Source organism: Chelonus insularis, unplaced genomic scaffold (genome assembly GCF_013357705.1).
Source record: "Chelonus insularis isolate UGA/USDA-ARS -01 unplaced genomic scaffold, ASM1335770v1 contig_145_pilon, whole genome shotgun sequence".
NCBI lineage: Eukaryota > Metazoa > Arthropoda > Insecta > Hymenoptera > Braconidae > Chelonus > Chelonus insularis.
In genome coordinates, this window is record NW_023276386.1 from 279,713 (window position 1) to 306,386 (window position 26,674).

General features: G+C 28.6%; 4 protein-coding genes and 1 long non-coding RNA gene across 10 annotated transcripts in view; 4 read left to right on the top strand and 1 right to left on the bottom strand.

Annotated features, from left to right (window-relative positions):
- The first annotated feature begins 1,416 nt into the window (after positions 1-1,416).
- On the top strand, positions 1,417-6,868 carry dap (dacapo). Its single transcript, XM_035096700.1, has 2 exons — positions 1,417-3,220; positions 4,947-6,868. The coding sequence occupies exons 1-2, from the start codon at positions 2,638-2,640 to the stop codon at positions 5,051-5,053; spliced, it is 690 nt and encodes a 229-aa protein (XP_034952591.1). The 5' UTR covers positions 1,417-2,637; the 3' UTR covers positions 5,054-6,868.
- Positions 6,869-14,994: 8,126 nt separating this feature from the next.
- LOC118075106 (uncharacterized) lies at positions 14,995-16,117 on the top strand. Of its 2 annotated transcripts, none has more exons than XR_004691267.1 (4): positions 14,995-15,093; positions 15,179-15,261; positions 15,351-15,516; positions 15,983-16,117. It is a non-coding gene; the product is annotated as an uncharacterized lncRNA (long non-coding RNA). The 2 variants fall into 2 exon arrangements; XR_004691266.1 differs by lacking the exon at positions 15,983-16,117 and adding an exon at positions 15,594-15,797.
- Positions 15,910-19,225, bottom strand: LOC118075105 (vascular endothelial growth factor A-A-like). 3 transcript variants are annotated; one of them, XM_035096758.1, is made up of 6 exons: positions 18,774-19,225; positions 17,364-17,466; positions 16,929-17,143; positions 16,741-16,851; positions 16,587-16,662; positions 15,910-16,128 (listed from the first exon to the last, which is right to left on the bottom strand). In XM_035096758.1, the coding sequence occupies exons 1-6, from the start codon at positions 18,957-18,959 to the stop codon at positions 16,061-16,063; spliced, it is 759 nt and encodes a 252-aa protein (XP_034952649.1). In that variant the 5' UTR covers positions 18,960-19,225; the 3' UTR covers positions 15,910-16,060. The 3 variants fall into 3 exon arrangements, 2 of the variants coding, with proteins under 2 accessions (XP_034952649.1, XP_034952648.1); XM_035096757.1 differs by having other exon boundaries at positions 16,481-16,662; positions 18,774-19,223; XR_004691265.1 differs by having other exon boundaries at positions 15,986-16,128; positions 16,389-16,662; positions 18,774-19,223.
- Positions 19,226-19,737: 512 nt separating this feature from the next.
- LOC118075109 (DNA-directed RNA polymerase II subunit Rpb4-like) lies at positions 19,738-22,460 on the top strand. Of its 2 annotated transcripts, none has more exons than XM_035096760.1 (3): positions 19,738-19,958; positions 20,078-21,519; positions 21,616-21,755. In XM_035096760.1, exons 1-2 carry the CDS (start codon positions 19,895-19,897, stop codon positions 21,451-21,453), a joined length of 1,440 nt encoding a protein of 479 aa, XP_034952651.1. In that variant the 5' UTR covers positions 19,738-19,894; the 3' UTR covers positions 21,454-21,519; positions 21,616-21,755. The 2 variants fall into 2 exon arrangements, with proteins under 2 accessions (XP_034952651.1, XP_034952652.1); XM_035096761.1 differs by lacking the exon at positions 20,078-21,519 and adding an exon at positions 21,882-22,460 and having other exon boundaries at positions 19,754-19,958; positions 21,616-21,796.
- Positions 22,461-23,905: 1,445 nt separating this feature from the next.
- Pde9 (phosphodiesterase 9) overlaps positions 23,906-26,674 on the top strand; it is a 35,639-nt gene continuing 32,870 nt past the window's right edge. Inside the window, exons 1-2 of one of the 2 annotated variants that reach the window (XM_035096776.1) lie at positions 23,906-24,676; positions 25,098-25,180. The gene's annotated coding sequence lies outside the window, so the exon portion shown is untranslated. The remainder of the gene's footprint in view (positions 24,677-25,097; positions 25,181-26,674) is intronic. The other variant, XM_035096777.1, reaches the window with a different exon arrangement.

Consider the following 26,674-nt stretch of genomic DNA (forward strand, 5'->3'; position numbering starts at 1 on the left):
AAAATTCATGCAAGTAATTAATAAATTTTCTTTACTTTGATAACTCTACTTATGAACGTTGACTCACACAAAATGATGATGATGATGCTGCTGTCTGTAAAAGAATCGACGCCTCCACAATCTCCCGGCAAAGAATCTAGCAGGCACAGACTTACACTTATTGGAAGAATTGTACAGCTATGATTGGTTCACGTGGTCATTATTATCTACGGTACACTCTTCGAGAGTTTTCATACTATAGTATGAAAAATGATACTGATTAATCAGTATCCTCTTTTATGTTGAAGAGATTTAAAATATTTTTTCAGTATTTCAATATCAAATTAAAAATTCTTCCTCGGGCATACGATGTCAATACACTTAATCACATTAACTGAAGAATAATCTGAAAATTTTATCAATGACATATATTACCTTTTCTCTATCACACAATCATCAACTGGGGTCACCAGACATAAAGGAGATCTATGATCAAGAATTATGGATCATTATTATTTCGGCTTATATTTATCAACAAATATAATTTAATTCACAGTCACAATTTTACAACTACTTCTATAACATGCATTAATTTAAAAAAAAAAATTCTTCAATCATCCAGACATATAAATTATAAATATTTATGATGGATATACTTAATATTTATTGCAATAATTCACCTACAATATATTAATTATATTTTTTTCAGTTCGTGAATTCGATTTTACAGTTCAATGAAACTTATAAGATTAGGTATAATCTCAATGAGCTAAATTATACTGACTAACAAAATTAATAGATAATCTCAAATAATACTTGTTTTTTTTTGTTTCACTATAATCGTTATTATTTTGAAAATATTTATGTGTTTTTTAATTTAAAATAATTTCTTATCATTATAACCTAAGATAATATAATGAGACATCTTTTAATTTTATCAAAAAAAAAAAAAAATATCAAAATGTCATATTTGCTCCAATTCTGTTTTCGGAGTTTTTATAGAAAAAAAAACAGATGTATTTTTGATAAACAAGTATGTTCTATTGTTGTATTTAACATGATATGAGAAATGAAAAAAAAAAATCACAATAGGTTAAGTTCGAAAAAAAAAAAAAAATTATCAAAGAAAATAATAATTAGTTACTATCAGAGTCTCGTTTCTGTGATTAAACGTTTAATAGCTCACAAGTATTGTAGTTAGTTTTACTCAATCTCGAAAGACGAAACGAATGCGCTTATGTAGAGCCAAGTATACATAGCGGGAAGTATGAAATCATGAAATGGCGGTTGCATCTTGGAGAATTGGAGTGAGGGGAGACGATGGGGTGAGACAAAAGTGTAATAACAGTGGGGTAATGCGCATGCGCAAATGATAGAAATTAACCGAATAATACCGATAAGAGCCGAAGTTGAGTTGAGTCTTGAGGACGCCTGCAGCAAACAGCACCAACACCAGTCGCTAGAGAGCGCTTATCACGTAAGTTACACGTATCTGCGCTCGATGGTATTTTCACTCTTACAAAACTGCGCCAGCGTTTTCAAATTTGCTTTACCTAAGTATATCAACACGCACGCGCTTATCGTCGAACTTGGCGGGTTTTGTCTGTATACATATCTACCAAGTGTTTAACATTATATTGAAAGCCGTATTATAGTTAATAACTGTTAATATATTATTATAAAATACTGTTACGCTACAATGATTTAATGTCGGATAAAAATGTCGAAGGTGTGAGTTAAAAAAAAATGAATTTAGTGGTAATCATAGTGCAATTATGATTATTATAAAGTGATATTTGGTACACTTGTTGAAATACTGGATAAAATAATATTAAAGTTATTACAACGAGTATGTAAGAGAACGTGATTAAAACTCAACTTATTCTACGTCTCACACGCAAGTGCGTTGTATGCAGTGTTGCCAAATTGTCACAAGCGATTGACGCTCTCTTTAAGACCCGCTATTCGGCGTTGCCAGGAGGAGACAAGGCAGAGAAAGAAAAATATTGGAGTATGTGACTGTGAAGTTATAAGTAATAAAAATAAAGTGTTAATATAATTAACCTAGTGATATTGAAAAAAAATTATATATTTGAATAATTAAAAATTTTTGTTAAAGTTAATTTGATATAATGCAATAATTTCTCCCGCCTTTCAAGCATCTACGTCAGAACTTGTTCGAAACCAAGGCATATACAACGTTGCCACATCTCAATGCTGCGCACGCTACTCTAGTCTGCCAGAGGCCACTAAAAAGTTTGTGTGTGTATATGTTATGTTTGTGATAGATAGAGAGAGAAAACGTACATTAATACACACGCGTATTGGTGCGCAGTGTGGCCTGTAAATACGTGTGTAACTTGGTAAGAAATTCCTGGAAAACTATCCTCGTGCTGAGTTTCATCAAGCTACTAATTCTTCTCAAAGTCTATAGTAGGCCTAAATGTTTTTACAATCTATTAATTGAAATGGTGTTGTGTCACGCGGGAGATTTAATTTTTTCTATAAATTTTTTAAAAACTTGACTTTCTAACCTCGAATTTATAAAAATAATTGTCAAACAAAAGTGAAGAATTTCTTTTTTAACATAATTTTTTAATAAATTATTTAAAGTATCAAGGCGAAAATTAAAAAAGTCACAATAAGTAGAAGTAAAATATGAGCGCGAGAGTAATGAATCCGGCGATGATGACTGAAAGTCGTAATCTAGGGGGTGGTGGCCGTGTTGCACCAAGTCGAGCGGCTCTTGCAAGAGTCCGGCGGGATCTTTTTGGACCCGTTGATCGTGTAGCAGCACGAGCACTCGTTGAACGTGAACTTGAAGTTCAATCTCGACTTGATGCTGAACGTTGGGGTTTTGATTTCCATCGTGAAATTCCCAAAGAAAATTCAAGATATGATTGGGAAATTGTTGCACCAGCAGAAGTCGTACCGGAACCTTATGCTCTCAGAGGAATGCCCTATCTGAGAAAGAATTCACCTCCAACACCAAGAAAACAAAGTGAACCAACATCATCATTTGTATCATCTAGAAGATCCATGTCGGTTTCTCCCATGAACACTGACGTCATTGAAGTTGGGAAAGCCGAAAGAACTCCACCACAAGATCCTCGAGTACCGGATATTGGAGAATCTGACGAACATTTTGTCGACGAAAGTTGTAGACATAAACACTGTCTAATGGAAGACCCTACGACACCAATTTTGCCTGTTACTGCGAGAAATCAATCACGTATAACTGGTAAGAATAATTTTATTACTATCTTATTTTTATTTAAATATTTATTTATATTTTAGATATTTTATAACAAAAGCAAATACACATCAAGAAAGAAAAAATTAAACAGTTGACACTGTAATGATATTTGAATTGATAATTAAACATTAATTTCAATCAGTTTATAGTATCGCACAAGCTATATTATTAAGTAACAAATATCAGTGTTTTGTATTTTAAAGTAAACTCATATCAGCTACGTTTTATATTCAAAACATGAACTCATTTCATAGAACATTTTTAATTGAAAAAGTTATGCAATTTAGTTCAACGTCAAGTTACTTTTGATCTTGTGAAAATGACATAAATAAAATCGTTAATAATATAAGTAAAAGCAAAAAAAAAAATTATCTTCTTAAAAGTTTAACATAAAAAATGTTTTCTTAAATGCAATCAATCCGACACCAATTGAAAATTTTATCTCTAGTCATTTATTTGTACTGCCATTGCGAAAAGGTTATTGTGATAAAGTCGTTTTCATTATACTCATGATAAAAGAATAATTATTTTAAATATTTGAAAATTTTATTTTTACGTTTATTTTATTATACAAACTTGAATATGAAATAAAAATATATATAAATTATAAAAGTTGAAGGGAAAAATGTTTGTAACGTACATATTAATGAGAAAGCAGTCAGCTGTTACAAGACTTAGGGTTATATCCCTAATGCACCCCTGCAAGCTCGTACGCTTCACTGACTAGACCCTCTTTTATTCACCCCCATGATACACATGTGAGGTCTTACATACATGGGGGTATCAGCTGTTCTTTTCCATTTAAAATCCGTGGGTATTTATTGATTCAATAAAACTGCCTACTAATATTTGTTACTTTTCATTAGACAATCATTTTAAATGTTACCAACTAAGATGAAAGATAATTTTATCAGACAATAAATTTTAAAATATTTATCAAATATTACGTTAATGTTGTAGATTTAGCTGTGGATAGGAGTATACAATTTTAGACATTTCACCATCCAGTGACTCCCTGACCCGCCACAACTTTTGCGAATCGTTTCTGTTATAAACGCATGCCCACTCGCGCTTACACTCGATAAATTATCAAGACCTCCACGCGACTTGACCTTGAAGTTTGAAATATCTAAAAATACCCAAGTATTTCGTTGATGTAGAAAATGAATTGAAATTTTCATCATAGGACATTAATTTATATTTATCAATATTTCTCTTTATATTTGATTTAATAAAAAAAAACAACAACAATTCAGAAAGAGTATCTCTAGATCAAGATATCATCAACATTACCATAATTGTATTGTATACTTTTGATGTAAAAAGATATGAATGAATATGTCTTGTTGGAAATTAAAATATTTTTTAGCAAATAAATTTTAAACTTACAAGTTTTAAAATATGAGTATTAGTTAAAATTAAATAGAATAGTTAGAGATTACTTTGAATGATTAAGCTTTTAGTTAGGGTGAGAAAAATATGTGAAGAGGACTTTTAACAATAGATATAAAATCACCCCATGATATCTATCTATGTACACTATGTACTATTGGTTATCTTAGAAAGTTGAAATATTGAACAGATGTTATTCCCAAAATGTAAAATAAAAATTCATCGAAAGATTTCCCATAAATTATACGATTTTGTTAATAATATTAGTGTTTGAGAAATTGATGAAATATATTAATATAAATAATTTTATTTGTTATAGATTATATGAAAAGTCGCAAGCGTACAATCAGCAACGCTAGTACAAAGAAGATTATTGTTGAGCCACCAGAAAAGATTTCACGCAACGCGGGTCAAATACGCAGCTAAGCTCGTACTTTTTCGTCATTGGATCGTGTCTTCCTCTTAATTACATATTTCAACGATTGTGGCGATTCTTATCAATGAATAATAATAGTAATAATATTATGAATGAACTTTGAAAAATATTTCTACTTTAATTATAGTGTAATAATCTATTATTTTTTATTAATCATAATTGTGGAATAATAGTATACAAATATGTTGTAATGATTTAATTATAGAATGCAATGTCAAATCAATCGTCTCAGCGTGAAAGTTGAGCGAGTGCCAGAAAAGAAGGACTTGTACAGGCTCCTTTGGCTGTGCCATTCACGTAGTTTTTATATTCATTTGAGACGGATAAAACAACCAAATGACACGAGGATAAAAGGAATATTAAATATCAGGTTGAATGATGATGATGAAAAAAAAAAAAATGTCGTTTAAATAAACATATTTTGTTTATTTAATTTTTTAATTCCTCGATTATTGGGTTTTCGTTTTCAATCAGGGGCATTAAATGTATTTCTGATATAAATGTTATTGAATTTCAATAAAATAAAATACAAATTTGGATATTAAATCCTCGTGGCTTTTGCTAGTGCAAATTATGCAGGAACAGATTATTATCATATCTAATTAGTAATAATTATTAAAAAATATATTTAATAATACAGTAATACATTGGCTAATAGGTAAAATAAAAACCTGTTGTTTAGAGAGAAATAAAAGAATTTTCTCTATAATATTATAAATTAAAATTATAAAAAAAAAAAAACGAAATTATCGAAATTTATTGTAATATATTATAAATAGTATATAAAAATTGGATGTTTTCTTTGTTTGTTTTTTTATGATGATACAAAAATGAGTGTGTAATTGATGATAAAAAGCAATTTGACGCACAATGTGACGTCTATATTCGTGTTAAAATAATTTAGATATAATTTACGTAAAATTAAAGAAAAAATTTACGTACTTTTCATTGTCTTTAACAACTATTGAACATGCCGGCACTATAAATGTAATAAAATGTTTCATTTTATTTCCGTACTTTTTTATATGTAATAAACGATGATCAAATTATTGTAGATTTAATAGATCTTTAAATATGTCCAAAATTACTTACTAAATAATAATTAATTACTAAAATATTTGTAATATTTGAAATGAGAATAATATAATCGTCATATCATGTCTTGAGTTGGTCGAAAAAATTCATTTATAATAAAAATAAAATTTTTATTACAAAAAGCATTAATAATTTAATAAATGATCGGCGATTTTTAAATATATAATTTGTTAATAGAAAATCAATTTTAAATAAATTGCATATATACAAACAAAAAAAACGTTGTGCTACAGTTCAAGTTGTGTAAAAAAGACTTTTTATGTAGCCTTAATTATGTTACCCAAGAATTGAAAGCATTGATCTCCTGTACAAAATAACTCAAGTACAGCCGATGCCAAACCATTATTTTTCGATTTTTGCCTATGTCTCTCGCTATATATATTTGAAAATAATGGAAAAAACTATTTCTATCATTTTTAATCGCAAATAACTTGTGATAAAATAATTGCTTACATAAATAATATAGAAGTGATTTATACAAATAACAATTAAATTCAAATTTAAAACAATCTTCAGAAAAAATAATCCTACTCTTCTAATTTTGAATGCTAAACTGTTAATAATTAAAAATTTATTACAAATAATATATTTGCTATACTGATTATTGTTTTTATTAAATATTAAGTTGCATTAATAAAAGTAATCATGTTTCTTCTTGTTCATATGTCACATTTTGTGTGTCTTTATCATTTATCATTATCATCATACCGTTCTTATTAATGTTTTCTTTGTTTACTTTTCATGTTGAGATTATAACCAAAAATACGACTGGTGGTTACACAAGCTATTTTTTAAATTAAATAAATGTCTTTAATTAAATGATCATTATTATTCTAATTAATAATCAATGAAAATGGAAAAATATTTTTTTAAATTTCTTCTTGCATTGAATTGATAATAATAATTTTTTAAAGTCATTTCTTTTAAATTTAAATTTCATTTATACAGAAAGGAAGAAACGATTTACAAAATTATATATAAGATGAGACTTTTTATATAAATTCAACAATGGTATTATATCTACCAATAAACATCATGTTTATAGAATTATTTAAAATTTTATAATTCTGGTTATTACATCTATTTGAATAATCTAGCTTTCAAAATTGACTAATTTAGAGATATTTTACTGTTATACACCATACAAATAAAATAATAAAAGATGAGGAAAATTAAAAAAAAAAAAAAATAGTATCAATACAAAAATAATTAATGTAACCCTGTGATGTATTAGTATGATCTCAGTAAATTTAAATTAGATTATAGTCATTCTATATTAATTAAGATTTAATGAGAATTTGTATTGTAAAGTAATCATAACTCCCAAACGAGCAAAAGTGTACATTAATAATTTTGTTTTTTTTTTTTTTATTTTAAATAGAAAATGTCTTTAAAATTAAATATTGACAAAATTGTTTGAAACTAATGATCAGATATATTAAACAGATTATTACATTGAAATCATAAATAAATCAATTTTTGTATAGAAAAATAATGATTTCAAATTGTAATAATTAAACATAACCAGTGAATAATTTTACATTTTTTTATAAATAAATAATTCCACATAAGTCTTAAATCATTAAAAATATTATATTTTAAGAAAAATATAATTATAATTAAACTTAATAATAAGAAAATTTAAAGATAATAACTAACATAAATAGATAAAAACACTATTATTAATAATAAAAAAAAATATATTGATAACTAATGTGTTTTTTATTTATTTCAATTAACATTCTTATTACTGAAAAAGGAATTTCATTTTATATGATTATAATGAATTTTAAAATCTAGTAATTGAAAGACTATCTAGCATACATCCTGTATGTGAATATGTGAATGCAACTTATGATATGATGATATATGTCGAACAACAATAAAGTTCTTGATGTAGACTGAGTGCTGTTACTAAGGCGCAACTGCTGAATAGTTAATTATTTTTAGAACATACGCAGATGTATATACAAGTATCAAAAATACTGTACAATAATTTATTAATTGATGATAAAAGAAAAATTTCATGGATTTTAATTAAATCAATAATTAATAGAGATTGTTAATAAAATATTAAAAATAACATTTGATAATAATAGTAGTATCAATTTACGTAAATAATGAACTCTTAAAATATCTTAATTATGAAATATAATTCTTAAGTCTGTAATCAAGAAGATAAACTCACTTCTAAGCGTTTAGGTAATAGTTGTGAGATAATTAAAGCTAGATAATGATGATCATCACAGCTATGAATAAAATTTTTCTCTACAGAAGGAAAATTGAATTACTACTTAAAGAATCATTAAAAAAAAAAAATTATTCAATAAGAATACATTGACATTTTATACACATTAATATTCGATAGATAATTTAATATTACTGATTTCCTTTTTTAAGTATTAGTATGATCCTTTAAATCTTTTTTAAGACCCGATTTGGTTATCAGAATAAAAAGGATAAAAGAAAGCGATGCGCATGCAAGTAGGCCGTTAGTTGGAGAGATGGTGAACGTGACTCAAGGCGTATGCTTACAGCTACCATCTTTTCATCCTCTTCATCTCATCCCTACTTCTGATTCACTTCGTCCAGCCCGTAAGCACTTACGAATTACGCGCAGGGTGCAATGTACCTGTTGTTTACCACGCAGCGAGTTCAAAGCCCGGTCATTGCAACGTATATCTTCCTCCCTCTTCTTTACGTTTTGAAACTCTTGCAGAGTCAGCAGACTTAGTTTCTCCTGCCCTAAGGGGACCAGCTTGAGTCATTCAACACTGCACCGTGTCCTCTGCAAGGTAAATGCTGCTGTTATGAACTGCTGATTCAGCACATTCATCAATAAATGTTGATGACTAATTATTGAACCTCAATACTAACCATTTTTATTTTTCATTATTCATTATTGATTCAATGCTCCTTATTTTTTATTGAAAAAAAAATGATTAGTATGATATAATTACTACAATCTAAACGAGTTAAGACATAAGTGTTTATTCCTTTTTTAATTTTTTTTTCACACTCATGGTTTATTTTTTTTTATCTTAAACCAATTCTCAGGTAATCCACCTTTTTGCCCTTAACGTACTAACTCGTAAGATACTCGACTTCACCTTGAATGTCTTTTTTCTTTATACGTCACTTTTTTATTTTTATTTGCTTGAATCTTCTTCATCATCATTATCATCATCATCATCATCATCTACTTCTTCTTGTTTATGTGCATCCTTTTCTTTAGTACTTTCATCCAATGTTGTTCAATATTTATTCCTTTCAGTTTCGACCGTACATAAGAGCTACTGAACACACACGTATACCAGAACAGCTTCAGCTACTGACTTACTCCTCCAACTCTATGTATAAATTTCGTGAATGATGAACGAGCCGAAAAAACATCGACTTAGATAATAAGAGAATAAAATTTTTATTTCTCTCGAAGGTAAATACTAAAGGTAAGTAAATGATTAAATTTATGTTTAAAATATAAGTTTGAAAAAAATTTTGTAGATGATATTTATCGTAGATTTTATTCCTTTGTATGATGATTATACTATTAATACAATCAACATTGTCATTATAACTCTCACTCTCAGGTATTTTTTTCCTAACTTCTCGCTTCATCGTTGGTCTTAACCCTCTTTTGGCGTTATAGCCGGTTTCATCGCTTTCGTCTCTTTTCATCCCATCCTCTTCTTGGCCAAATCATCTTATTCGTTGCCCAAAGTTCTCTTTTATTCTCTTTTTTTCTGGTTTCATTGCTCTGACCTCCGCCTTTCTTTCTTTTCTTCTTTATCTAGTGACCAGTATCAACATTGATCTTTCTTTTTTTATTCTTCCTCTGAGTACCTGTCTTTTTCGTACTTTGCAGTCAAGCATTTCTTTTCTTTCATTTTCTTCTCCTTATATATACTCGGTTTTTGATTATTTTTTTCTCTTTTAATGAAGAAGATTATCGTATTAAATTTTAAAATCACGTGTGAGTAAAAAGTTAATATTTAAAATATAATAATTAATTGCATAGATTTCAATATTTTGATCTTTTAAGTTTTTCTTTTTCATGTTTGAAAAGTATATTAGGTGGAATAAGATAAATAAAAAACAAGTTTAAAAGTAACTTGAAATGATCACAGATGGTTAAAGTTATATTATATGTTTCTCTTCAGTACAGTGAACTGACAACCCTTGTTTTTTTTTTTTTTTAGCTGATAATTTTGTTGTTTGGTTCACATTATTTTTGTCATATCGTCTTCATCAATACCTAAAAATAGCAGATGTGACTCTAGTCAACAATTGTATTATCTGATTTAAGATTCAATCTATTTCCAAATTGGAAAGAAAAAAAAAAATTTATTGACTTCATTTTCGAAGTATTTCAAGTATTTTTACAAAGTAATATTTATTATTTAAAGTAGATCTGAAATGATAAAAGTTATAAATTATATAAAAAATGTTAAAAAAAAAAAAAATAATAAATTGGAGATAATAAATGTCTCGAAAAAGTACTTAAACTCAGTTCTATCCTTTATAATCCATTTTCTTTGAAGCTGAAAGCCTCATCGTGGTTTTAATGCGATTTAAACCGTGAGCTGGACTACCCGTGTTACGAACTTACAACAAAACTTCTCTCTTTCTTCTCTCTATCGTATCAAATATGGCCTTGAAGATGCTTCGTGGCTTTTTAGCATGCATACATGTATACGTATATCTACATATACACATGCATATCCACTAATATGCTGACAAGTACTTGATCCGCACGCGCGATCCCAAGGCTCTATTTCAGGGATGCTGATGGTTAATCTTTTGTGATTCAAATAAGTAGCCGTTTCAGAGATTTTTTTCTAATTTTGGAATTAAATGAATTCAAAATTTCTCTGACACGTGTTTATAATAACTGAATAAATTTTAACCACCAGAATTTGAAACATTTGATTTCAATTTATATCTTTAAATGCAATTAATTGTTTAAACATTTCACTTATTTTACTTTTCTCAATAAACATTGACTGCACTTATGTCTAATCAGTGTATTGCTTGGTATCTTTTATATAAAAGATTGTTTTGTTTAAGCCGCCTTTGGAACCGTCACCCAAGCTGCTGACACCTCATCCACGGACATGCTCGTCTAGACACAAGTGTGTGGACGGGTTTTACATGAATAAGAATTGAAGAGTATGAAGACTTGGTTGTAGTAATCATTTGGTTCGTTCAACCAACGTGATGAGTCCACCATGGCAATTATAACGGGTGGTACAAAAAATCTGGCGCCAACGCTTGACCATCAGCTACTGTTTTCACTTCCTTTTTATTTTTTTTTCCCTCGAGTTTTTTTCTCAATCACAAATAGTCACTTCGAGATTAGCAGAAATACCTTTTTTAATAGTGTTTTCAAGGTAAACTATGGTCTTATAGAGAAATAATGATTTACATACCATTTATTGTTGTACAAAAATATCGTCAACATGTTGTTTTTTTTCAGAATTTTTATTTCTTCAAAATAACTGAATATCAGATTGAGAATTGTGATTTTTAAGGTTGTTGACTGCACTGAAAACATTCATGGCGAATCAATTATTCTGGAGCTAAAAAAAAACACAAGAGATAAACTGTAAAAAAATGAGAAAACTCAAGAGAAATGGCCTGAAGCATATAATTTTATATGGACAGTATAGACTACCCTGTAATTATAAAATTGCGTTTCCTTTTGCTTAAAAAAGTCGATTGGGCGGAACTATGTACCCGTACGTGGCTTCCGTAGAATCTGAATGCGTTTATAAATAGCAGAGATCGCAGAAAGATTTGAGCATCATGGACCCAAAGATACACATCTTGTTGCGTTTGACAAAAAAAAATGGTAAAAAATGAATTAACTAGACGAAATAATACTCATCACTTCGAGTCAATAATAATTGTAATTGGCCCGTTGAATTTCACGTTTTTATTTGAAATCTTTAGAATGCATAGATACTAAAATACTTGTTGATTTTATTTATAGTAGTGATTAAGAAAAATAAAAGGATGCCTTTTCATCTACAAATAATTTTTAACTTCAATAGCTCGACATTTTTAAAAAATTTGAAAAAAAGCAATTAATTTATTTTATGAAATTTTAAAATTAATTTATTTTTACAGTAATGTTTTAACTAAAAAATATTTAAGCAACAAAGCTTATGTCGTTTGTGTATGAATACCAATCTTTTTCTTTGTAGTATAGTTCATGTTGTATTTGTTGGAGAATGCATAAGAGAGTCTTAGAGTGTGTGAATTATCATACGATATAAAATAAATAATTCGAATGAGATAAACACATTTTTCAACGGAATATTTTCTTATAAATATTCAATAAAAACTAGCTTCTTTATTTAATATGAATGAATAAACATAAATACAATCATAATAGTGGACAATTGAAGTCGGTAAATCATACAGTAGTGGCATCTAGAGAGTGAAAAATCATTGAGTTACTGAATAAAGATGGCCGATTGCAAGACACAGAAATATGTTTATTATCCATTAGAGAAGAGAGACCAGTATAGAAGTTCAGTCCATATGGGAGCTGAGAAATGCAGTCAGCATTCATAAAAATGACCGCAAGATGGCACGCCAACCCGGCATCTAACAATAGCTATAATTACTTCTCTTGCCACCAGTTATTTACAGAGAAAAGAGCTTTGCTGCAATGAAACGAATACTTAGGTCCAGGTCTTTCATATAAGCCCTCGATCAACCCCGTATCATCATTCACATAAGAGTTATGCACATTTTTATGTTTTGGCAGTTTTTCAGGGAATATCTCCTGATTTTACTAACGAATACAATCAACAGCCAGTGTTTGGAAACCGTCTCGTCCCCCATCTTGCCAATGACATCCTTTGATTTCACGATCGAATCATAAATACGATTATTTGCATATTTTGCGGGTTAGAAAGTAAAATTCTTGGATTTTGATGATTGGGGGTTACTCTGTACGTTTCGGTGCTCTCAAATTCGACCTTAAATAACAATTTATTTTAACGACCTCAGAACCGAAAATGAAGGTGAAACCGGAAATGGCTATAGTTTTAGTATAAATTATGCTCGGATCATAATTTTGACTATTGCATTAGAAAGATCTTGCTCTCAGGAATCTATTTATATGCTTGTGGTCCATGTACCTCTTATAGATCGTAAGTTATCGGCGAAAAACGAAGCTATGCTGCAGTGGAGCATAGAAAAACCTTTAAACGCTCATAACTCGAAAACTAAGCGAGATACGGCATTTTTGACGGGGTTATCCTATAGGGGGGAGCCAATTTAATACTTAGGTTCAGGTCTTTCATATGAGCCCTTGATCAACCCCGTAGCATCATTCACATAAAAGTTATGCACATTTTTATGTTTTGCAGATTTTCAGGAATATCTCTTGATCTATCCAACCGAATACAATCAACAGCCAGTGTTTGGAAACCGTCTCGTCCCGATCTTCCGAATGACATCTTAATTTTATGATCCAAGCATAAATACGATTATTTGCATTTTTTGAGGTTAGAAAGGAAAATTTTTGGATTTTGATGATTGGGGGTTACTCTGTACGTTTCGGTGCTCTCAAATTTGACCTTAAATAACAATTTATCTTAACGACCTCAGAACCGAAAATGAAGGTGAAACCGGAAATGGCTATATTTTTAGTATAAATTATGCTCGGATCATAATTTTGACTGGTGCACTAGAAAGCTCTTGCTCTCAGGAATCTATCGATATGCTCGTGGTCCATGTACCTCGTATAGATCGTGAGTTATCGGCGAAAAACGGAGCTATGCTCCAATGAAACATAAAAAAACGTTTAAACGCTCATAACTCGAAAACTAAGCGAGATACGGCATTTTTGACGGGGATATCCTATAGGGGGGATCCAATTTAATACTTAGGTCCAGGTCTTTCATATGACCCCTCAATCAACCCCGTAGCATCATTCACATAAAAGTTATGCACATTTTTATGTTTTGCAGATTTTCGGGAATATCTCTTGATCTATCCAACCGAATACAATCAACAGCCAGTGTTTGGAAACCGTCTCGTCCCGATCTTCCGAATGACATCCTTAATTTTATGATCCAAGCATAAATACGATTATTTGCATTTTTTGAGGTTAGAAAGGAAAATTTTTGGATTTTGATGATTGGGGGTTACTCTGTACGTTTCGGTGCTCTCAAATTCGACCTTAAATAACAATTTATCTTAACGACCTCAGAACCGAAAATGGAGGTGAAACCGGAAATGGCTATAGTTTCAGCATGAATTATGCTCGAATCATAATTTTGACTATTGCATGAGAAAGATCTTGCTCTCAGGAATCTATTTATATGCTTGTGGTCCATGTACCTCTTATGGATCGTGAGTTATCGGTGAAAAACGAAGCGATAATTAAATTATTTTTTCTCTTATAAACATCGTTTTTGCTATAAAAAAATTGCTTCGGTCGTTATTTTTTTCTCTCCTTTAGCGTGATTGCATATGAAATTGTCCTGAAAATATTAATTATTACAATTGATTAAATTAAAAAAAAATATGACATTGATAGGCTTGAATACAAAACCTACGTTTCCGTAGTCGAGCGTGTTACCTCTGAGTTGTTACAAAAATATCGATTTGGTTTTATAGCTTCGATGTATGTTGCGAACAGAGCCGGACCTTTTTGATTTAAAAATTGGTGCTTGAAAATAAACTGGCTTAGGATTCTTATAATGAGAGTAAAAGAGAACACAAATCTTATCTCTTTTCTCTCTTAGATTAAGGGGCGTGGCTAGGATAAACCGTTGCAGCGCCATCGCTTGATGGGTTTACAGAAACTTTTATGGTGTGACCTCCGATTACTGACATGTTGACCCAAAATACCGACATGTTGACCGAAACTTACATTGTGTCTCTCTTCTCTGTTATTCATACGTAGCTTGATAAGGTTTCTTTTAATTGTTTTTAATGTAATTAGATAATTGTTGAGAAATTTATAATATTGAAACAAATGATGATCTTTTGACTTGCAGCATTAATTAAATCATGCAACAATCACAAAAACGTCAAAAAATTTCGGATGAATTGAATTTAGAAGATTTGGCAGCTTCTATCGGTATGAAATGATATTGTTTATAATTATAAAAGTATTTTTTAATTTTTAGATTATCTTTAGCGGGTAAAAAAATAATAATTTTTTTGTAGAATCACTTGCTGGTACGATCAAAAATATTGGTCAGATTCATGGATATTTATTAACAATGAATAAAGCAATTGTCAATTATTACCAAGAAGTAAACAAACTTGAAACAACAAATTCGAAAACTTCTGGAGAAAATATCGAAATTGATGGACAATAAAATATTGATAGGTTAGGATCAATTTTTCTTATTATCATAAAATTATTGTATTAATTCTAAAGTTTGCAACTGTACATTAATATTTCAGATATAATTATGAAATTAAAGAAATATACGTCTGGATTTACTATTTTATTGTATCTTAGAATAATAACAAATATTTCATATATCACAATAGAAATAAAGTCTTTTTCGATATGATATAAAAAATGTATCACTCGAATTATACATAAATAGTAAAATCATTTTTAAACAATCAAACTAAATACATATGCTCTAGACATAAAAAATAAGACCTACGTATGGTTAATGTAATTCTTTAAATTAAGAAAAATAAATATTTACTCTTTACATTCTTATTAATAGTAAATGACTGTGTAATTATTACAATTATAATACTAGAATTTTCAATCCAATTTTTTTGAAATTATGAAGCTTTTGATTATAATTAATTTATTTAAAAAATTTAACGGCTAGGTTCATCTTTATGTTTTCTCCTTGGATCCGACGCATCAAGAGTTATTATAATTGGATGTTCTCTTTGATTTGTTCGTCTCAGTGAGTAGTCAACCCTTCTATCATTTTCATACCATTCTTGAACGGAAAATCCTCGTCTTTCACACCTATATATTATTACAATTCATTTATATTAATACATCTTTCATTGAAGATAAATATTTATGCATTGTTTTGTTAACAAAAAATTTATTAACATATATTTATAAATATGCTAAGCAAATAAAGCATTAGTTGAAGCAATACTCAATTATTAAACAAGTGCTTATTAATCGTTAAAATATGTTTAAGCATTATTATTTATGAATTCAATACAATTGTTAGTGGAATAAAATCACAAAAAATTTCAGTGTTTATTTATTCTTACGAAATCACAAAGTAGTGAAACACCAGCCACCAAAAAGACTTGTGGAAAACCCAATGACGACTTATGGAGATTTCTATTGTACGGATTCACACCTGCACGTGTTTAAATTGAAAAAAAGTCCACTGCTACATTCAGATTGATATCTGCAAGCGCATGAACATGTTTCAGGATCCCAAAGCTTCATACTATGATTCTTACATTTCTCTTCTTCATCAGTATTTTTACAGATACACTGACATTCTGATTCACTGTAAGTATGACCTCTTGAGCAATGCTAGAAGAAAATATTTGATTAATTATTATTTACATCGACAATATTGAGTAATATTAAAATACATAATTAAATAATTGCCTCAGGCTTAATTTTGCAGCTACATTCACATTGTGTGTGTTCGTCCAATGGTATTACTTTTTTCCCAGCATACTTTAATTTTCCACTTATATCAATTTTCGATATAAGAACCTAATAAAATGAATTAATAATCACTGTTAGTATATAATCAATGACTTGAGAAGAAATTGATTTGAAGAAAAGTTCACCTCAAAATTACGTGTCTCCGTTGTATTACGAACAGGTTGGCAAGATAGTAATGAATGATTACAACATCCACCACATCTCTTGATGCGTGTACATGATGGTATGTAAACAGTAGAAGGATCATGATTCTCTGGGACTAATGAAACAGATTGAAGTTCTACCATGCATTTTGCTGGTTTTGGTTTGATAGCTGATGATCTCTCACCTCCCATTCGATCTAGAAAAATCCAATTTTATTATTTAATTAACAGACATTTTATCGCAATGATTTCATCAAAAAATTTCTGCTTAAGGATTAGAAAAAATTATTATTGACATAATTAGTGTAACTTATCAACAATTGTGGTATTTTAATTGATAACAGAGTTGAATCACTTTTTTATCTATCTAAAAAAAATATTATTTTTAGTTTTACTACAAAATTCAAATATACTTACTGACGAAAAACATTTCTTCAGATTCCGGAATTCCAGATACCAAACCAAGAAAATCTTCAAGGGAATCCAATTTATTCATTTCCTTAGCTAGTAACAATGATTTCTAGAACACAAAATAAACTCACTCATTGTAACTATAATAATAATAATAATAATAATAATAATAATAATAATAATAATAATAATAATAATAATAAACAACTTCCTATAAAAACGATAAATAACTTCAATAAATAAATAATATATCATAATAAACATAATAAGACTTGACATTTATATAATTATACCGATTGAGATGAATTGAATTAAATCATCACTGATGAAATGAACTTTAAAGTAACCGGATATTAAATTTCTATTCTAATTGTCGGTTTGAAAAAAAAAAGATCAACATTATAAGTGTTAGGTAATCAAATAAAAGTACATTCATTAAATTTTGTAAATTGAACAAATTATTACAGTTGATATTTAATCTCAATTATTTGACATCAACATGAGTAAATTTATACATTAATGCATACTTTTACTATCAGATTTCTTAGTAATGATAATTTAATGAGTCATCGTTTGGATAACCAATCATGTATACATGTGTCATTTAATTGAATTTACCTGCACAGGTCGTTAATCTTAAATCATTTAAAGAATTATTCAATCAAACTTGTTTTAAATTCATTATTTTTCAGAAAACTATAAATTAGATTATCAAAAAATAGCAATATTGTTTTGCTTTTGTTTTAACTGGATATATTCTATTTTTAAACTCTACATTTTTTACATTTGTGCGTAGGTTCTCCTTCACTCATTAATACACGTTGACATATGTAATCATTTTCAAGGTATCTCAGAATTCAATTAATTATAATAACATTAAAGTATTATTTATTCACTATTTTGTAACTTTCGTTTCAAGTTTGAATGATCTGGTTAAAAAATTAGACAGATTATAAACAAAAACAGGTATATTGAAATTGATCAGACATTGAGAATCATCATTGAAAATAGACTTTCTATTAATTAAAATGATTAGCCTGAAGTCAAAAAACGTGTTAAGAATGAAATAAATGAATAAGGAATGTTGGTACATGAAGAAGACGATGGTGACGCGTTACCGGTTCGTTCTATCCTCGAGATTATTATAGTCAGTCTTTATTTCGAGGTCATATTGATTCACGAGACAACCAGTTGAAAAAGAAAAGATATAACAGGTACATGTACTAATCACCTGTACACTCATCAGTTTTATGATTGCAATGCTCTTATCATTTTAACATTTTTTTAACATTTCACTGAAAAATTTAATCATCAAACATTAAAATATTCCTGTAATTATAGAAATATATAATTATAAAATAATTTTATCGATAAAATTGGCAATTAATGAATTGAATTGTCTTTGACAAATATTACCTGTACTGAGTTATCAATTTCATCTAAACTTCTGCTTTTTGAAACTGCTGTTATTCTTGGACTTTGCAAAGGATTCACTGAGTCTGGGAAGAAGATGGTGTCTGAATTGCTGTAATATTTATTATTTTGTCCACTAACAACACTAAATACACAAATAACTGTCAAAATTGACACAATCATTTTCATTATAACTAGTTATAATATTAATGTGTCAGTTCATATATTGGTGATGATGTCGATTGACAAATTCAAATATGTTTGGATATTTTTATGTTCGAGAAAGTGTAAAGTAAAAAGGAACCAAGGAATTCCCGCGGTGAGTTTAAAAACAAAATAGAACGAATTTATAGATCTATGTGATCATGAACACATAAGCACAGGCTCGACTGGCTAAACTCACCGGTAGCAGAGGTAATTTGTAGGCATGCAACACACACTAATCTTTTATAATATGTGTGTGAAAGTTTCATTTATATCAGTGGGATGCAGATTAACTGCGCATGCGTTACAAATGTACAGTCTTTTTTTTTTTTATTAAGTAAATTTTTTGTTTCATTTAATTGTTGCGAAAAATCGACATCTAAATAATTCTTTCTACTTTTATCATTTTATTTCCATCTTTCAGGTTAATTTATTATTAACGATTAGATAAGTAGTAATCATTAATAATTGTTATTTATATGAAATATTTTTATAAAATATTGTTTAAATAATTTTAGTTCATTTATGTTCTATTTAACCAAAAATAATTATTTAAATCATATTCTTATCAATTAATTATAATAATTTGATTTGATTTTATGAATGCTATAATTTTTTAAGTATTTTTTCATTAATAAAATAAATTTATAACATCAAAAAATTAAATTATTTATGAACAATGATTAATTTGAAAGGAATTTTTTTGTACTTGAATTATATTTCGCGGTAATATTTTTTGAGCAAAATGGCGGTACATTGCATATATCGCAACCTAGCGAAAGTTTTATCAACTACAATAATTTCTAACCACAAAAAAATAAATCAAACGTATTCAAGAATATTTTTATTCTAATAATTTATTGTTTATTAATAATTTAGTTATAGTAATACTAATAATCATCTATAATTTATTATTCACCATGGCAAATCCTAGTCATTCAGATATGACTGAAGAAGACGCTACTAATCTTCAATTTCCAAAAGGTAATAACACATGTTATGAATACACATTAATACACAAATAATTGTAAATAGTTATTTAAATTAATAAATAATCATATTTTAATATACTGCGTCTAAAGTGATGATTTTCTTACTTTCAGAATTCAAAAAGCGTAAATTAATAAAGCAAGAGCCAGATACTGAGCTCGAAGTCTCAGTTGTAAGTGAGGAAATTTTCACTTCAGACCCAGTTTGTTGCGTATGTAAATCGATCCTTTGTGAGCCTTATATTAAATGTAGTATATGTAAAAATATTACCATTTGTCCGTTGTGTTTTTCAAATGGTCGTGAAATAGATGAACACAAAAACTATCATGACTATGTTATCATTAAAAATGAATTTCCTCTAACAGAGGATTCTAGTTGGACAGCAAAAGAAGAATTGAAATTACTTGATGTATTACAAGAATGTGGCTTTGGTAATTGGGTTGATATTGCTAAAAGAATGCCAGGTAAAACTTCCGAGAACTGTGAATCGCATTATTTAAATTATTATATAAATGAACAACGTTTGCCAGGATTACCAGTTATAAAAGAATCTGAAGCTAGTCTGTTTGGTCATGAAACAATTCCATACATGTTTAAACTCCAAGATTTAGAAGAGCCACCAAGATTTGCTCCTAACACTCTCAATAGTCGACTATTAGCAGGCTACAATGCAGCACGATCGGATTTTGAGGTTAATTTTGATAATTATGCCGAGCTTTTGATATCAAATTTGAAATATGATGAATTTGATGAAAGTCATGAACATTATGATCTTGGAAGGAACTTACAGTTCGCAATAGTACAAGGTTATAATTCTAGACTGAAAGAACGAATGAGAAGAAGAAGAATTATTCGTGAACATGGATTGATATCATTCAGAAAAGTAATATCATGGTTACAAAGATATGATGCAACTATAACACGACCTGTTGCTGAAAAATTTTTGATGTTTATGCAACTTGTTGATGGATTGGATTTTGATTATATCATGGAGTCACTTCATTACGCTGGAGAACTCAGAAATCGAATTAAAAAGTTGATAGAATTTCGAAAGAATGGTTTGAAATATTTTCATAGTATTTCAATATATCAAAAACTTTTAAAAATAAAACAAGAAAATGATAAAGACAGACGAATATATATGAATAATATTGAATGTAGTTGGAAAAATTTAATACCAGGTCATTTATCAAATTCTCAAATACAAACTATATCTACAGTTAATCAAAGGAAACCACCTCCTCCGTTGGAAATTTTAGGATTACCTGGTCATGATAAACTTACTGACATTGAAAAAGAATTGTGTTCAGTAGCTAGAATAGTACCGACGAATTATTTAGAATTTAAAAATATTTTAATAACGGAAAATAAAAAATCAGGCTCTCTGAGATTGGCTCAAGCGCGAGTTCTTCTTAAAATTGATGTAAATAAAACTAGGAAAATTTATGACTTTCTAGTACAACAAGGATATATAAATAAACCAGCTTAATAATCATTTTTAGTATTAAACTGAATCATTTTATTCAGGATAAAGAAATTAGAATAAAAATACTAGGTATTGAAAAAATAATTTCCTGATAAATTTTTTTAAATAGGAAAAAAATTTATTTATTCATGAGTAATAATTACGTAATATATTTTTCTTTTATAGAATTCGAAAATGCTGAAACATTATTGATATCAGAAGTGCATATGCTTTTGGAGCACAGAAAAGCACAAAATGAATCAGCCGAAGAAGAGCAAGAATTTTCAGAAGTATTCATGAAAAGTTTAAATTACACTGATCGTTTTCGCAAATTTAAAAATAAGGAAATCATAGCAGCTGTGAGAAAGTAAAGAAAAAAACTGTACTATTATTACAAAATGAATTAATTCACATAATTCACAAGTAAATAAAGATTTATTTGTTTGTTATAGTCTCTTAATGCAAAAGAAGTTGCATAAATTTGAACTTGCATCATTGGCAAATCTTTGCCCAGAAACGCCAGAAGAAGCCAAGGCCTTAATTCCTAGTTTAGAGGGTCGATTGGAGGATGAAGAATTAAGAACAATACTTGAAGATATTCAAACAAAAAGATCTCTTCAGTATTGACACAAAGTATCATTTCAATATGTAATACTTTACAATACCTTATCTTCATTGTATTTTTCATCATATATAGACAAAATAATCAGTAATACTACAGTAAATGGTACTGACTATTTTAAATTTTTCGTATTTTTTTATAATAACTAATTATACAGACATAATAATTTTTGTTAAATTATAACTGAAGAAGGAATTATAAGTAACTGTTATAGTGACAACTACGTATTAGCATATAAGTAATTACTTGTATGGGTTGCACGCAAGTCCAGACTATCTGGAACCATTATTATCGACCCACCAGTTGCTACTTGCAGGAATACTTCTCCAATTTTTACTTTTATATCTGCAACTTGTTTCAGTCTTTTTATTTGTAAAAATTATAAAGTTCAATAAAACTTAAAAATCTCGAATTACTTATGAATTATGTTATATTTTTAATAATCATTTCTTTCAATAATTAATTCATACGAAAATTTTTACCTTATCATTTATAAATATATTGGAATAATTTACCTGAACTACTGTATGTTAATATATTGAATAAACATAGAATATGAAAATGAAGTAGTGAAATAAATTGAAGTCCAAAAATAGAAATAAATAAAGTAAAAGATATTAAGTATTCTTAAGTATACTATTCAAGAAGTAGAGTCAAAATTTTTTTTTCCTCCATTCCTTCTTGCTCTCATAGCATTTTTTTAATGATGAGATGAATCTTATTTCTTGTAAGTTTTCTTTCAAGAAAAAAAAAAGCAACATAATAAGTATCTTCCTCTAGGTATACTATCCCTTTAGTATTATACTTTTATGCCTCTTCTTTCAATCTTATTTTACTTAAAAGCCTCTAGTATCGCAAAATTTCCAAGAAAAATATCGAGTTGCAAGGTCGAGTTATGCTCTTTGATATCCTTGACCCTGATATCTGATTTTTTACACTAGACATATGTAATAATTTCAAACATTAACTATTTTTAAATAAAATATTAAATACTCATACTTAACTGACTTAATGTTTTCATTTTTTGATTCATTGCAACTAGGTACTCTTCAAGTCTTAAACATGCAACAAGTCTACGTGAACTCACTCTAGTAATCGATAGAATTAATTTGTATAATGTAGATTAGTGTGAGGGTCTTTAAATAGTTTTAAATGACTAAAAAAAAAAAAGAGAAAAAATAAATCATCAAACCTTTTTCCGTCAAACGTGATGAGATTAATTGTGAAAGTCAATTTAAATGATATTTAGAGATTACATCTTTAAATATTATTTGAGTGAGAATAGAGTTGGAAAGCATTGTTTGGCGCGTGACGCGAAAGCTCTACAATCTTCTTTGCGTAATGAAATTGCTTTCACAGTGCCTTACGGCTTTTCTACCGTATTTATGATGGCGCTGATAAAGGTACTGTAGCTGACTATTCATATCATGCTTTTATGGCATGCAAATTCATTTCTTCACAACTAACAGGTGTAGGTATGTACTTATGGAGGTGAATTTTTTATCGCTACTATTTAATAATTCAAAATACGTTTTCGTATCAACATATGTTTCAATTGAAGCGTAATAAATTAATTACTTATACAAGAGAGAGAGAAAGAAAACAAAAAAATAATAATCACGCGAGTTCGGCACGTGTGTAAGGTAGTTTGAGTGTAAGAGAACAGTTTGCAACTCGTCGCAAAACAGATAGAAATATATATGTATAAAAGGCGCTGGTGGCCGGGAGTTGTTGGTTGTCCTCTCCTCTCATTCCCGAGTTGAACCGAAATCTGCCGAAGCAGTTCGAAGTCACGCCAACAGGGCTCACCGTAACACTAGGGTCAAAATATATTCAGTATATTCTAAACAAGCATATGACGTACTATTGTGTTTTTCTTTTCAACTTGACTGCATCATTGTCGTTGAAATAGATATATTTAGCATAGTCCAATATTTTACAGATCACTGTAAGAAGAAGTGAAAAATACAATATAAATACTAATAAATAAAATAAGATAGAAAAAAAAAAAAATTAAAGTTAAAAGAAAGACGAGGCCGGTTGCTCCGGTCTTGATGCTTCTCTTTCTCTCTTTTTCCTCCCTCGATTGCTCTTTCATGACTTCCCTCTCTTGACTCTCCCCTCTTTCGTTTCTCATTCGTGATCGCCGTGTATCGAGTGTGTTCTCTCTTCTATCTGCGTGTGTGTGTGTACGACTGTGTGTGATACAATACACTTTTTCACATGCACCCAAGCTTCTCTCTTGATTCTGTGTTTGCGCTCACTTACTGGTCCTCGTCTCACGTCTGGTGGGGTCAGTGCCTGCTCGGGTCTTGAGCAGGATACCCAGAGGGTTTTTCGTTTGTTGTTCGTGTGGTTTTACTTGATCGGACAAAAATAAAGGAAGATAACAATTTACGCGCGCGCAACGTCAGTGTTATTAACTTAAAATATTTAGTTAAATCAATTGTGACCATTATTATTTGTGACGAAACTTCAATTATTGGTTTGCTAAATAATCTTTCCATTTGGAATATTTAATCGTGCAGGAAAACGTCAAGACCAAGTGTTCAAGTCTTATGATTGGGTAGTGTTAAAAATTAACTTCCGGTATTTACTGTTATCTTATAAACTTTTTAACTAATGGTAAATTGAAATTTTATTGTTCATTTCAAATTTTATATGTCACTTTTATTCTATTTTATTATTTTCAATTAATAAACTTCAATTTATCTTTCATTTTTATTATTTTTTCGGATATAACTCTAATTTAATCTATTTTCAAATCTTTAGACAATCAGTTCTTATCATTGTATTCTTTATTTCCTTCATTATAATTGTTTTTTTTTTAAATTTATTTTTCTGTTTTTTCAATACTGATTGTCAGTTTTAATTTTTGTCATCATAAATTATATCATTTTTTGCTTAAATACACATTAACTTCCCTCTTTAATGTCATTATCTTTTTGAAAATTAGGAAAAGATTTTCAATATATATTTGATAAAATAGAAATAATAGTAATATACAAAAATTGATTGAAAGTATTTTTTTTTCTCTACAATTTAGTGAAATTTGGTCAAATAAATCCATAAAAGTCAAGTTATAAATGGCATTAAGAGTAAAAATTACAAGAACTACAATTTTTTCAGGTGAGTAATTAATATTTTTTTCTATTTTATTTTATTAGAAAAATCTGTAAATGTTTTTTTTTATCTTTCTTGTAGAAAAGAAAAATAAAATTATAAAAATTTTTAAAAGAAGCAAACGTAATAATTTGACGTTTTATAATGGTATATTGAACAGGTTTATATCATATATTTATAATTCAATGTAATTGCAAAGCTCCAATCTTAAAATGATTTTCAATGGCCACATAATGGATGAGAAAAATGTAAAGGATGATTTCTTGGACAGGTGGAGATTTATTTTTCAAAACTGAATTTCGAACATTGGAATTATTAGCTTCTTGTGCGTGTCGATTTTTACTCTTTTATTTGGTCATTCCCCTTCTTCTTTATATCACTTGCATGTTTATTATGCACTCTAAGTACAACTGCTCATTTTTTCAATATATTTATGAATTGTTATCCATTCATTAATTCACTATTTTTATTTTACAACTTTTTCATTTAAATTATTTATGCAATTCATATTAAAACATTATATCATGTTATTATGAATTGAATACAATGTAAATAAAAATTAAAATGAATTCGATTAGATTGAAACTACAGTAAGCTGTTAGTCATTCAGTTCACAGTATTGATACAAGTGTGACTAAATAGTGCGATATTGTGGTTGGAAAAAAAAAAATTTTTTTCTCTCAAAAAGTTCAGATAGTATTGTAACAATGGAAGAAAAAAAAAGAAAGAAATTATAAGTTAATGTATTTGGTAAAAAGAAAAAAAAAAAAAACAATGCAATAGCTACGTTTAAGTTACTTGATAACCTCTCTGATAACTTTGATTTACTTAGTCTCCATCTATATCTTCTTTACATTTGAAATCAATTCTGATTATCACATAACAAAATTTTCCAACGCGATAGCACGTACAAGAAATGATATTCATTAAAATTTCTTATTCATCAAGTCAACACTTTATTTAGTTATCTTTTGAAAATTTTTGTTCAGTACATATTTATTCTACCTTTTCAAACATAAGTTGATAAATAAAAATTTGATGAAGATATGTATGTATTACTTACTATAAACTATAAATGACAAACCGGTGTAATGAAATAGTGAGTATACATCATCGTATCTAGTGTTAGAAATTAAGACAAAATGTATTGGATGTCTAGCATCTGTCAATAATTATTGTCAATCATTCGTTAACTATTGTAATCAAGGTCATATTATTATTATTGTGTATTAGAAAATAGCCAAGTGTTGATTCAAAACATAAAATGAAATAAAAAAAGAATGTAGTAAAGAAGAAACAAAAAAAGAAGGGGGAAAAAGTGATATTATTCGTAGAAAAAATAAGACTGGATCTCAACGATCCGCAAATGCATTGAAGACTTCTGGATATTAATAAAGAAAAAGACATGTAAGAAAGAAAGTGTCGAGTCTTGGGATCTTCTGTTGCGATATATGTTACCTCCATGATTGTTGGCTTTTTTCTTCTTCTATTCGACTAAAC